Source organism: Diuraphis noxia, unplaced genomic scaffold, assembly GCF_037042655.1.
Source record: "Diuraphis noxia isolate RWA-SAM2 unplaced genomic scaffold, SU_Dnox_SAM2 contig0005, whole genome shotgun sequence".
Taxonomy (NCBI): domain Eukaryota; kingdom Metazoa; phylum Arthropoda; class Insecta; order Hemiptera; family Aphididae; genus Diuraphis; species Diuraphis noxia.
Window position 1 is genome coordinate 37892173 of NW_028301715.1, and position 15581 is coordinate 37907753.

The 15581-nt window shown below is 26.4% G+C and overlaps 1 protein-coding gene across 3 annotated transcripts in view; it reads right to left on the reverse strand.

Annotated features, from left to right (window-relative positions):
- The window catches only part of LOC107173724 (calcitonin gene-related peptide type 1 receptor-like), a 73108-nt gene extending 57647 nt beyond the window's left edge, over positions 1 to 15461 (reverse strand). For 2 of the 3 annotated variants that reach the window (XM_089228779.1, XM_089228780.1), the window contains exons 1-2: positions 15227 to 15461; positions 12283 to 12425 (exon numbers count right to left, since the gene is read on the reverse strand). In XM_089228779.1, coding sequence (XP_089084905.1) covers positions 12283 to 12303 — 21 coding nt within the window. In that variant the 5' untranslated portion in view covers positions 12304 to 12425; positions 15227 to 15461. Of the gene's footprint in view, positions 1 to 10500; positions 10688 to 12282; positions 12426 to 15226 lie in introns of those variants that run through there. The other variant, XM_089228781.1, reaches the window with a different exon arrangement.
- Positions 15462 to 15581: the final 120 nt, after the last annotated feature.

Consider the following 15581-nt stretch of genomic DNA (forward strand, 5'->3'; position numbering starts at 1 on the left):
TACAAGTGGGTTACTGTAATGGATGGAATTAAATTTGAATCCAATGATATTATATCATTGTATACGATAAACGATTCTGAGCGAAGACGGTTTATCTGTCTAGAATATATTATAAATAATTAAAAATTTTCAAATCTTAGATTTAAAAAGAAAATTTTTTATGAATTTCTAATTTAAAATAATTTGCGAATTTTCGTGATTTTTACACATGTTGTCAAAATTCAAACTTTGAATGCTTGTAAAAAAAAATTGTGACTATATATTTCTTTTATTTTTCACCTGCTATTGTAAAAATATATCAGGAGCATTATAAAAAATTTTAAATTTAAATTCTAAGATATAAAAGGAAAATTTTTAATGCATTTTCGTGATTTTTACGTATGTTGTCTAAAATTCAAAATTTGAATGCTTATAAAAAAAAATTGTGACAATGAATTTCTTTTATTTTTCAACTGCTATTATAAAAATATGTTAGGAGTCTTGCATTAAATTTTCAAATCTTAGAATTCAAAAGAAAATTTTTTATGAATTTCTATCTAAGGTAATTTGAACATTGCCGTAATTTTTACGTATTTAGTCAAAATTTGAACTTTAAATGCTTATAAAAAAAATCGTGCCTATGTATTTTTAATATTTTTTAACTTCTATTGTTACAATGTGTTAGAAGCCTTGTATTAAATTTTCAAGCTTTTCTACCGAATACATACATTTTTATCGATATTTATAGAAAAAAAAACTAAAAAAGTTGAAAAATGAAATGTCTGTAAACAGTTTTAAAACAAATTTAAATATTTTGAAAATTTTGAAAATTTTACCAAATATATAAAATGCCTATATAAACATTCAGTGAAAATTTCAAGTATCTGCGGTCATTTGTTTTAGAGTTACACCAAAATAAAGAAATCGCTAAAAGTGAAAATCCAATATTGTAAAAATTTAAATTTCAAATGCTCATAAAAATTTAATTTGAATTTCCGGTGTACTTTTTATTTGTGATAAAGATTAAAAAACTTTTAAGGAATCTTGTATTAAATTTTCAAATCTTAGATTTAAAAATAAAATTTTTATGAATTTCTAACTTAAAATATTTTGTGATTTTTACGTATTTTGTCAAAATTCAAACTTTGAATGCTTATAAAAAAAAATTGTGACTATGATTTCTTTTATTTTTCAACTGCTATTGTAACAATATGTTAAGAGCCTTGTATTAAATTTTCAAGCTTTTCTGCCAAACAAATAAATTTTTATCAATATTAATTTAAAAAAAACTAATAATGATCGAAAATTTCAAATGCCTATGAATAGTTCAACTTGGGTCGAAAATTTTTGAAAATTGCACGGTGGATAGAATATACTTATATAAACAATCGGTGAAAATGTCATGTATCTATGATCATTTGTTTTAATGTTACATCAAAAACTAAAATCGATTTGTAAAATTTCCCGTTTTTCCCTTAATTTTTAGTTTGTTTTTCTCGTTATTTAGAAAAGTATTAAGTATAAAAGTTATTGTCTATCGCATAATTTTATCAACTGACAATTTAATCGATTTAGGGTTGGAAAATGAAAATGTTGACATAGTAATAATAAAATAATTCTGAGATACGTAATTTAATTTTTATTTAATTTATTTTTATTTTAATTAACTTACGCCCAATGGGCAATTTAGAAAGAGTACAGAGATATATACAATGTTAAGTACTTATGTAATAATTAACAAAAGTAAGTAGCTTAAAATGGTCACAGATAATAAAAAATTAGATACATAAATATACATATTTCGAACCATACGAAGCATAGGGTGATTGTGACCATAAGAAGATAAGTGGGATGGAACGTAAAGAGGAGTGTGCTCTTTGGTAGAATAGGATGGAACACGAAATTTGATACTAATAGTAGAGTAGGAGAATCAAAAGGGAACCATTAATAAAAGATGAAACAAAATTAATGTCAGCAGTTAATCGATGGGTAGACAGTGTTTGGATATTTAAAGCTTAGCGAACAAGTGAATAGTCGTGTGCATGGTCAATGTGTAATAAGAAAACTGCATAAGAAAGGAACTTATTTTGGACCCTTTCCAGTCTTAGTTAGTCCTTGGCTAGATAAGGGTGCCAAATTTCGACACCATACTCTAACTTAGAACGTACTAGACAGAAATAAAGCGAGCAAAGGCAATTTGCTGAGAACGTTTTTGAAACTCATTTAATGAATCCTAAAATCTTAAAGGACATTAAGAACAATTACATTAATGTGGTGAATGTAGTGCTCGAAACTTAAAGAAGAGGAATAGTAAATGCCGAGGTCCTTAAATACAAATATCCTTTTAATAAGGACGTCACGTAGGCGATGAGGATGGTAAACGGGAGAGCGACTTCTAGTAAACGACATTATATAACACTTTCCAAGGTTCAAAGGTTTAAAAAATTGTTTCCTGTTGGTTAAATATTATTTTAACCGGGTTAGAAGAGGATTCCCGATGCCAAGTGCTTGTAGTTCATTAATAACAATTCCATGATGATCAACAGTATCAAATGCCTTTCTAAAATCTGTGTAAATTATGTCAACTTGATTTTTCTACCCCAAAAATTCAGTGATGTACGTCGTAAATAAAACACTACTAGTTATATTGAACTTAACAGGCCTGAACTCGTGTTGTTCTTAAATAACGATATGGTTCAAACTAGGCTTGATCCTATGTTATACAAGTGATTCAAATATTTTAGCGATATGAGGGATGATTGAAATAGAACGTTAGTTTTAGACATTAGATGGATCACCAAATTTATAAATAGGAGCAACAGAACAAATTTTCCTAACACCAGGAAAAATACCTTCGTTCAAAGAGCGACGGAATAGCAAAAAAAGAGGAAATTCAATGGCATGGCAGCAGTTAAACAGGCAACGAGTAGATATTTCATCTGGGCCGATTGAGGTGGCGCTACTTAGAAAATTTGGTGATAGTAAGTCATCTTCATGAGAAATATCCAAGTCCGACGGCAGCTCGAAGGGTAGCCCATCATAAGTTGTAGCAGAGTTATTGGAAATAGATGAAGGGAGATTAAATGTAGATGGAAAATTAGTAGAAAACAGGTTTGCTGACTCAACGACAGAATTAGAGGTTAAGTTGTCTAAATGGGCAGATTTTTATTTAATCCATAAATTTTCCACCGAACATACTACTTTTCAGATGTTACAGATAACTATATAACTACTTTTCTACATCAAACCTATCAAACTTTTTGTATGATAATTTATAGTGAATTTTTTTTTTTATACAATAAATATGCCTAGTGCGACTTGACTTATAGGAAGGCTTTCTTATATAGTATTGTGAATTGTGATGTTTAAAAATATATTTTCTTAATTTTTGTTGAATTTGTATTTTATAAATGATTTAGTAATCTAACATTATGTTTTACATGTTTATTTTAAAATACATTTTAACATCAAATAATTTATAATACGCAACATAGTATATTATATTTATCATTTATGGAATATTCTAAGACATAATTTGAAATAAAAATTATGTTATTTTCATAAAAAATACCTTACATCTTTATACAGTATACACATATATTTTGTTGATTGTTCTATAGAGTAAAAAAAAACGCATACATACCTTTAAATAACGATAAATTTAAAATTACATCATGTGTAGTTAAGTCTTTTAATTTATAATAATCAATTTAATAATTGTTCTTTTGAAAAATGTTATAAAAATTGAAATCTTAGAAATTTATTTTTAATTTGGGCTTTTAAATTACAAAATTACTATCAATAATATTAATACCTAAATATTATAATATACAAGTCGCAATATTTTATGAATTTGTGATTTTATAAATCAAAGTTTAAACAAATAGCTAACTATAGGTACTTCTATGCTGTACAACAGATGTCAACTGTACCTCCTCATTGAATAAATCACTCTATAATGTATTAATAAAATATAAGTGTTAAATTTCAATTCAATAATAAACAAATGTTTATGAAAAAAAAATTCTGAGCGAAGGCGATTCGTCAGCTTACATTACTAATTACATTTTATTACACCCACATTTATATTAAACTTCTATGAAATAAGTTTAACATCAACCTAGACATTTAATACATAATTAGTTTCAGAAACCTAAGTAAGACACTATAAATTAAGATTAATATTGAATACTATAGTCTATAACAATATAAGCCTATAAAATCCCCAATCTTATAACTGTTTTATTTTATTTTGTTATATATTTAATTTAAAAAATTATCAATAAAAAAAAAAGAAACTAAGAATATTTAAAATTTATACCTGTGCTTTATTTTATAAGTTATCAATTTGAATTGATTGAAATTAAGTCTATAAAATTTTTTTTCTTTATATTATCCATATATTAATATGACTTATGTAAATTTAGACTTTTCATAAAATTATCATCTATATATACCTAGTGGCTAGTACCTATGTTTTTTTATACGAGTGTATAGCTTATTCTCATTGAATATTTCAACAGATAAATTAATGTTTTTATGCACTTATACACATTATAACTACCGTGGTAAATCTGTATTTATTCTTCAAGAAAATAATGAGCTTCATAATGAACATATTCATATGAAGCATAAACGTACCTAACACACTTATGTGTGGCACTACGTTTGCTTTTGTGAATACATTGTTTTTCATTACGTATTATAGCAACCACAGCAGATCAAAGTTTTAACAAGATTTTAAATTTTAACAATACTTGAGAACATTTTTGAATTTTGAAATGTTGTGTTTGAAGATTTATAAAGTCTATGGGTCGAATATTAAATTATATTAATACTAACAAAATTTACCGTTTTTCAATAAAATATGTTGGCTATTTAAAAAAAAAAAATTATTATAAAATAAAGATTTAAGTATAAAACACAAACACACAGTGATATTATTAATTAATATGACGGGGTATGAGAGACAGCGGCACAACTAATGGAAAATAGGTTCCTTAAAAAATAAATTCATGTTATGTTACTCAACATTAAGTTATGCAGATGATTATAATAAAATGTTATACAAACTGAGAAACAACCAAATAATTAGGGAGCCAATTAATGGAAATAGCCAAACTGAATGCTCAGTGTTAACTTTGGAAAATCTATAATATTAGTAATCAAAAGAGAAATCCATACTCAAACAGGAGATTTGTTGAGAGAATCATAAATTAATGAAATAATTCAAATAGGCAACAGGATAATATTAAAATGTTTAAATACTAACTATGCTCATCTAACCAATTATCTCTAAGGGTCGGCTTTGTGGTTGACTATTTAAATAAAATTAAAAATTTGGTTTGAATTCTAAGTTCTAGAATCCATAAAAATATAATCTAATAAATTTAAAAAAAAAATATAAGATATTAAATATTTTCTAAGATTATTTCTCCTTATAAGTTTCCATTATATATTTTTCCCTATTAAATGTGCTTCGAAAGATCTGAGTTTTAGTTATTTAGTCACGCATTGTATTACTCGTTTAACCTACAACTGAATATCTGGCAACGATTTATCAAAATGACTGAAGAAAGAGTGACATTTTAAGAGCATTTCCGATAAATCAAGATGGGTTAAAGGTAAATCTACCTTACAACAAATAAAAATAGAAAAAATCATGGGATGAATAGTAACTTGTAAATAGAAAATTAATTTAAATTGTATCGGCATAAAAGAATTTCTCTCATAATTCAAATATTAGTTTATAAGATTTCATTACATTGTCTAATCTAAATGAGGTATCGTCCAAAAATAAAAAAAATGTATGCCAGTTGTCTTCGCAAGTTGGTACATTATTATAATTAAATAATCAATAAAAAAACTCGTAAAACTGTTTTGTACATTTGTTTATAATAGGTAATATGTTGATGAAAAACAAATAAAATAAAAAGCGAGTAAGTGCGATGACACTCTAATGTATAGAAGGTTACAAATGGGTCACTGTGAAAGAAAGTGTTAAATTTTAGTTTAATAAATACGGAACCTAGAATGAATTAATATTATTTACATATTATCAAATTTGTTTATAATAATATACTATAAATGTTTCAAGTATTAACAAATAATATTTTTAAATTACAACTATATAACTAAAATCATTGTTATTGATTATTTAATTTGTAATTTTATCCAAGTTTGGGCATAGGTATACTGTGTTTATATATATTTTTTAGATTTTTTTTTTTTTTGGTTGCAGAATTCACTACTTATGTGGAACTTTAGATTTTCAATCCTTGCCTATAAAAATTGAATGGTTTATAAATTATTCACAACTGAATAATTGGTAAATTTTCAATTTGATTATTTTTTTCAAAATTTAAACTTTAAATGCCTTTAAAAAAAAAACCGTGTCTATGCATTTTTAATATTTTTCAACGACTGTAACAATATATCAAGAACCTTAGATTCAATTTTCAATCTTTTCGTCATTCAATAGCTCAAAAAAGTAAAATATTTTGAAAATTGTATCTAGTATAGAAAATTATAAAACAAATATATAAATTTAATTTAATGTATCTACGGTTATTGGTTTCTGAATTGACTGGATTACAACAAAATAAGAGGAATCGAGTGAATATCAAAGTTAAAAATATTTAATTTCAAAAACTCATAAATATCTAATTAGACTTTCTGGTAGACATTTTTTTCGAAAAAAAGTAGACAAACTTATAAGGAATCTTGGACTACATTTTAAAGGTTTTTTTTAATGAGCGAAACTTTGATATCGACATAAGGTTTAAAAAAAAAACTAATACAATTTGAAAATCTCATAGAAATAGAAATTGTCAAGCTGTTTGACCCAACGAAATAAGTTTTATAGAAATTAGTAGAAAAAAAACTGAAAATAGAAAACTGAAAATATCAGCAAACAGCTCAAAATATTTTGAAAATTGTATAGTGTATAAAAAATGCTAATATTAAAATTCATTGAAAATGTCATTCCGTATTTTCTTAATTTTTAGATTCTGAGCGGAGTGATTTTTAATTGATTTATTTATTAGTTTTCTTCGTAGCTATACACAATAAATTATCGAAATAATGCTTCGATCTTCAACTTAATTAGCTTTTCTGGCGGGAAAGTGAATCTAGTTGGTACTTTGGTACTTTTAAAAACCAAAAACTGGGAATTTTCATGCGAAATCAGTTTTTGAAAAATTCAACTCCTGAAAAACTAATTACCTTAGATACATATAATGTTAATATATATCAATAAATGTTTTTTTTTTATTTTTTTTATTAGAAATAAATGTTTATATGAGCATTAAATCAATATAAATATTGAAATAATTATTTTAAATCTAAATTTAGAATATTAAGCATAATTGTAGGACAGATATAAAAGTCACAAGCCTTTACTAGATTTATATTTCCGGATGTGTAATAGAAAACCACCTGATAAACCAGTCAAAGGCTTTCATTAGACATTTATAATATTTGGTTTAGTAAATAAGGAAAGGTCAACGTGTTTTTAATGTTTGAATTAAAATTTCTTACTATCATAATAATGTTCTTAGTTTAAAAGTACCAATCAAAAACTAAGTTATTATTTAAATTAAAATATTTTTCTGTATAATAGAGTATTAGATTGACATAAAAACAATAGAATAAATTAAACATGAGTTTTTGTTCTTCATAAATGACTAAGATTTATACTCCAATATTTTAGCTCCTATTTTTAAATTTATATAAACACTGATGCTTTGATTTTTATATTAAGATTAATTTAATCAATTTTAGTAATTTGGCTCATAAATACACAGTTTAGCGTTTAATTATCTAATTAGTAAACAAATATATTATACAAATACTGAGTAGTGTCTAATTAGTAAATAAATAATTAATAAATAATAGTAAGTTGAAACACTTTTGTATATTATTTCATTAAAGATAAATTAGTAAAATATTATAACATTCTTACATATATTTAATTTTAATGTAAGGTCATAATTATTATTAACAAACATAGTATTCATTTTAAATGTTTATCTCATTAAATAGCGAACATTTTACATGCAGTAAATAGTTAAAACATGTGATAAATTGAAAATTAGGATATATTAGATGGAACATAAAGATTAATATCAACGCAATATTTTTGTTTTTATTTACACAACATCACGTACTGCTATAAGAATCGCCAAATTACATTATTTATCTTTACTTTCATATTTATAAAGGTATACTATGTAAACAACAATAATACAACTTTAATTATTTCCGGCAATCTCTTTGTATTATATTTCTACATAATTATCCTATAGTCATGTTGTTTCGTTCACATTAATAGCAATTTATGTAATTTATAAAATACCTATTATATTAATAATAATATGACTTAACATTATACCCTGAAAATAACCAAAAAATATTAAAAATAAATAGCTTTGACTCACATATTTTAAGTAATATAATGATATTGCTATAAATACTATAGTAATTACCCACATTCAATGGAGTAAATACTTTAATTTTATTTACATCCATATATATTATATATAAGCCTTTATTGTCGAATAAAATAATAGGTATCATTTTTTTATCATATTTTTTTATATTTCTTTTTTTCAAAGACTATTTTCTCTTTTTCTTTAAGTTGTACAAGCTATATTTACTACTGTCTAATCAATGGATTTTCAGTTCATCTTACTACGACAATATGAATTCAATTCTAATCAACTCATTATAATATATCACTACTACATAATTTTAAATTGCACTCTCTATAAAAAAAATACTCAGAAAATCACCTTAATTTCATTAAACAAAAATCTTATTTCCTAAACTTTTACATTATTTTTTTATATAAATGTTAGACCTAAATAAACTATCATCAATTTATGTATTTTTTGAGAACAACATTTTTAATTCACAAACATTAAGTTTGTGTTAACAATATTCACCACATATCTTAAATATTCAGTTTACCAAGAATTAATAAAATGTAAATTGTACATTTTATGTACTTTTAACTTTTATATATTTATCGTATTATTGTATTATCTTCATGTATAGCCTATAGGTACATAATAAATACCAAGATAGATACCCAAAAATTTATGCTGGGGCAGTGGGGCAGATTGCGTATTTTGTATGCACATTGCTTTGAACAAATAAAAATGCCATTATATCAATAGCTATACGATTGTTGATAAAATTAGTATTTTAACATTTTTAACCATACACATAATCTCATATACAAATATATTTTAATTTTAAATAGCTACAGAAATAAATAGCAAATTAATTATGTATTTATTTCTAACCTACCTATACTGTATAAATTATTATATGCAGTTATACAAAGAAGAATAATTCAAATATAATTACCAATGTTTATTGATAATTATTACCTATATTTTGTTTCACATAATAAATTCAACATCAAAATCTTAGAAAATATAGAAGGGTATAGGTAATAATATCTAATATAATATTCTTTATAATATGTAAAATACAGTACAAATTATATATTAATAATTACTTCATATTTTACACTTAAATGTAATACTATAGCCATGCTAATTAATGTACTCTTAGCACAACTTAACTAAGAAAAATATTAAATAATTTCGCAACACTTTTGAAAATTAATATACCTAAATCCCATAGCGAATATGTCAAAAATAAACTACACGAGGTACCTTTACTTGATAAGTTTTAACTTACTGTTAAGTTATAACAATTAATTGTTTTGTCTAAATTATTATAATTTTATAATAGCCAATAGGTACCTATTACCTAATAGGTACTTACTATTTGATCATGATTATAATATATAATATAATCATGATTAATAAGTTGCAAAATTTTAAATTATTATTATTAATTAATAATGTAGTTGTGACAAACAATAGATAACTTTTTAACACTGTGAAAACAATTTATCCTCGTTACGCATCCAGTATTAGTTTGTTCCCTACAGTATATTTTTAGGTTTGTTGTTAAAATATTCAAATTTAAGTGTCACCCTAACCATTTTTTAAACCTAAATACTTCATTAAAAACTTAATTCGAATATATACTAGTGCTCGCGAGTGCTATAATACATTGTAATTCCATTTGTACATAGCAATAAAAAATATGAACAAACCCAAAAAATAATGTGTTCTCATGGCAATAAAAATAACAACCATAGTAAAATTCTATTAATTTATATGATGTTTATTCGAAGTACAGAATACAGTGTGTGTAAACTCCATGTCTCCATAGTCACTTTAATTATAAGCTGCGATCCTATATGCCATAAAAATAGTTGGTATATCAACGTTCTCACTAATCCTAATAAAAAAAAACAATAAAACGTAATATGTCCTACTGCAAGTCCAACACTGCATATATTTTGTCGAAACGCAAAAAATCATACTACGAAGAATTCTGAAAAGATTTTACAACACGATAACAATGGGAGAGGAGTCGGAGGTTATTATACTACTGAATTGCGCAAGAAAAATATTGAGAGAAAAATAAAACCCATACCTTGTCGATGAATATGTCCCCGACGATTTGTGGTATTAGGATCACAGCGAAGACGACGACGACAACGACAACGTACGGTCGGTACGCATATACCAGACTTAAACACGCGCGTCGCGGTGGATCGGGGATTTGTACATGTGGTGCGTGCGCACGTGATGACGATCAGACGATGAGGGCTCGCGACCGAACGACGGACACGACAGCGCTGTTGAAAAACCGCGGACGTCAAGCTTTTCCGATTGGTGGCGGTGGTAGGTAGTGATGCAAAAATAAAGCGAGGTACCTGCATATAGATCTACATATAGCTACCGTGTATTATCGAGTATTATAAATTCAACCACGACCAATAAATTACACAGTATTATCATATTAGTATATTTCCGTATACTATACTTTTTTTGTTTAATAAGTTACAAGATTTACCTTAAATATATTTAAAAAATGAAGGTTTTTACGATGACCAGAAGAACCCAGATCCCTAGAATTTGAACCTACCATTGACGAAATACGAATAGAATGAACACACCGATACTATCATTATTTTATCAATAGTAAAGTGATAAAGCTGTAGGTACTCAACTCTTGATCATCTAATGATAAATTTATCACTTCCTATATTTCGCCTAAGACGACGACAGATGGCCGAAAAAAGATTGCCGCCAATCAGAGATATTATAAGGGAAATCTAAAATCTCTTTAATACACACCATATGCCCCCCATATGCCACTTTTTAGATTATGGTCGCCAAGACAAAGTCATCATTTAATCATATTTCATCAGTACAAAAACCGAACTTGTCAGAAGTCTAATCCTGTGTGCAGTAACAACAGATTGCCTCACTCTTATACTTGTCAGCTCGTGTATATGTTACCGGAAATGTTGACATTTAGGAAAAGATACCTAACAGTTCCTAGGAAATGTTGACAATTCCTAATAGCGGAAGGAAATAATATCATTGCCTAGTACATGTTATCATTTCCTAACGATATCAGGCAAAGATGCCATAGGTATATTATAATTTTAGATATTTTACTTTAATGTACCTAATTTAAATATTACTTTTATCAAACATAATTATTAATTACCCAGCTATTACCCTAATAAATAATCAATAAAGAATCAAGTGTTTTCAAACAAAATTTTTAACATTTCAATTTGTGTAATTTAAGCTTTTTTACATTTTTACTGGTAGGACTACATTCTTAATAAAACACATGAATGTTACGATAAACATATTATGCGATGCCCATGACTATTGTTTTACAATGACATTTTAACAATCAACCATATGTTATCGATATCAGTTATTTACCTACCTGATATTTTTATAACACGGACAATATTGAGAGTAGTTGAAATGTAATAGTGTTTAGCATGTCACCGTTACGAGTTAGTTATCGTTCATTAGAATTATTAAATTATATTGTAAAGCCGGTTCACATCTCCAGCGACATCATAATCACCAATGCTTTCGTGTAAGAAAGCGATGCGTGATAGCATTGCCTAATAAAATACGGAAATGATGACAATTCTTAGGCAATGATATAATTTTCTTCCATTATTAGGAATTTTCATCATCTCCTAGGAATTGTCGTCATTTCTTAAATTGTCAATATTTTTGGTAACATATATTTAATTTACATTTATATATATATTATAGCTACTTTTATTCTCAATTTACTCATATCACACCGAGGCATATACTTCAATCGATAAATTCATTGGATAATAGGAGGGTAAGATTTTAATATTTAATACAAAAATTACAGTGTACAGCTTACTTTTTCAGTTCCCAGACGCATGATCTTGAGTGCACTCCGGATATTTGGACCAAGGTTAGTAAACTTCAGCTTTCAACTTTTCTCTGCTCACTGACTTTATTTCTTGATTTTCACGATATTAGACGATTACAAAAAACAGCCATCTGCGAATATAATGTATAAGAAGATTTAGAGAAATGTAGGTATATCATCCATCTTCATTCACCAAGCATACTATCCTCCCCTTTTATGCTTTAATATTAAGCATTTACGTATTTGAATTTTTAAATAAGCTTAAGACCATATTTTCAAAATATTGATTTTTTATAACATCCAATAAACATTTATAATATATTTTGAAATAACGTTAATATGATGATTTTATTTTAAAACGATATTCCAACTAAATAAACTTAAATCGACTGTTATAAGTAGTTTCTTAATTATTAAATGATAATATGTACTAAGCGTCTAAGCGACTAAGTATAGTACCTAATAGTCTAATAGTTATATAAAATAGGTAATTTAATACTTAGTAGATATTTATTGTTACGAATTATAAAATCTAAATAGATTAATATTAATTACTAATTTACAAAAACGTAAAACAACTATAATAACCAGTTAAGTTGAAACCTAAGAACCAATATATATATATTGTCTGCCATAGCATATACAATCATCAATAGCTAGCCACCGAACCATAGTCACCTTATAATCTATATACTATAGTTAGTAGGTATACATTATATATTATATTTATATATAATGTACATACAACATACAAGATAGGTATTCAAAATATGCGAAACAATTTATACATTATTCATATTATAATAAAACATATATTATTATGTACATACAATATACTTCACATTATCCTAATACTAAACGTCTATAGATATCTGACCGATGAAAAAAATGTTTTATTTACATTACCACATACGTGAAATAAGCTACATTGGAAAAAAAAGATAAGAATTGAACGAAATACATGTATTTATTTGTCTGCAGGAAATTGTACAATTCAACAGATTATTATACGAACAAAAAAAAATGATACACACTCAGTGGATATGTACCCTACTAAAAATTCTAGGTAGTGAAAAATAGTACCTATTAAATATTTGAAAGATCGGTTGCATCTGAGTTTTCCTTTAAGGTCTAATAGTACTACAAGTTGTTGCATAGTTATTTGGGCGCGATCAGTTTAACACAAACAGCGTTTCAACTGTTTCAAGGCTTATACATTGATTGACGTAAATACATATTTTCATTGGTTAATTATCCATTTGGATTACTTACTGAAAAATATTTGGAACTCAACTATTATTATATAGAACCTTTTTATAGTAAAATCATGCACGAGAAGACGATGTCAGTTACAGCAATTCTACTGATCTTATAATGCACCGTTTATTATGAACAACTTACGTTTATTCATAAACTTCTGAATAAGTTTATCACAAAGCAAAATGGTGTTCTCTAACAACCCTGATAATGATTGGCCTTCAGCGAACATGCAATTAATCTTAACTAGTGTAGTACTTAAATTAATCCGGGACCCAACTAGTATGAGACGTATAGATAGTATACCTATAATTATTAAATCCATAGTGTTAGAGATCCACTCAGATGCGCCGTAAATGGCATATCGTCGACGCAATATCAATGAACTTATAGCTAGGGGCAATTTTTAAAGGAAACCAAAATAGTAACTGTAAAACAATCAATTATCGTAATATGTTTTACTTACTTGTTTTCTGTTTTGCAAATTCACAAAAGAAGAAATAATTAACTAATAAATACAGTAAGAAAACCGTTAACTTATAACCATGTTGTAAATAACAATAATGTTTATCAACTTTGATTGCTATATGTACTAATATAGTTGTATCTACGTGATCCGGTAATAAATAATATTCTGACGATGGAGTGTATTAATTGTCAACGAATTTTTAGAGGTATGCACAGGCTGCACAATAATTGTTCAATTATTGAAGCCCGCTTGCGGATAAGTTTGTTTTTCTTTCTACAGTTCAGTCCGGCCAGGAGTAAAATATGATGCGTTTTAAACGAAACGACTAACAAGATACCAAATGATACAATATGAAATAATTAAAACACATCAATTCATCATTTTATATTAAAAACTGTCGTAACTATAGTCAGTAGTCATCCAAATTACTGGTTATTGGAGGAACTTGAATGCAAGATAAACGTTTCTTTACTTCTTTAGCTTCACCGGCTTCTCCCCTATTACATAATTCTATTTTCCGAATTCATTTAAAGATAAATTTGTACAAATTCTATTATTCATCATAGGTACAAATTTCATGTTAAATATTTGTGAAAAAATTCAGTTGGTTGTGTGTTAGGGAAATGAAAATTTTAAATAGCTGAATTCGCAGGGGACGTGCAGTTAATTTCGTTAATTATGATTAATGGACAGAAAAAGGCCCATGTATGTCTCTTAGCTTAAAAACAGCCCTGGTCACAGCGATACTCTTATATAATACAGTAATGTGATTCAATTATAAAATATCCCTAGAAACAGATTTGGGCAGTGTTCTAAAGGTTACCATTTCTCAAAGGTATTTAGGTAATGCTATATTCCGAATTATTTTATAGAACCCATTTATTAAAACTACATTTTTTTTTTAAGATATAATATGATTTAATGTTTATTGTTATGTTACAAATCATAAATTATCAATGTTATTATTATTATTATGTTATAATTTTAAATTTTCCCCGAAAACAAATAACATTGTTTTAATCTATAAAACCAAAAATATTAAGACGTATAATTAGAATTTAGTATTTTAAGCTCTATTCAGAATATTAATTTTATGAAGTACCTACCTATTCAATACATAGTATTTAAGTAGGTAGGGATTTATTCCAAAATTGTTTTACTTAAGTGTGCTTAAAAATAAAATAATAAAATATAGGATCTCACTACCTGAGTGCTGACAAAATTTCTAATCGGAATCGTTTTTCAAAAGCATGGCGATTAATAATTCTTACTCTTTGAATTTAACACAATAACATCCATTTTTCAATACAGATACAGAATACGGATATTTACCGAAATAGTCGGAAATACCGACCAGTTCAATGCTCAACATCAGGCTGAACCGCTGAAGTGCTGAACTCATCTCGGATTGATGAGAACACGATACCATAATATTGTTCTATGATGATACCATATCCTATGATCCTGTTACCATTGTTCTGTGCCATTACAAAACAGAAAAAGTAACTTCCCTGGTTTTTTTTTCATCCATTGCTTCAGACAATTGCTTGTTAAAATAATC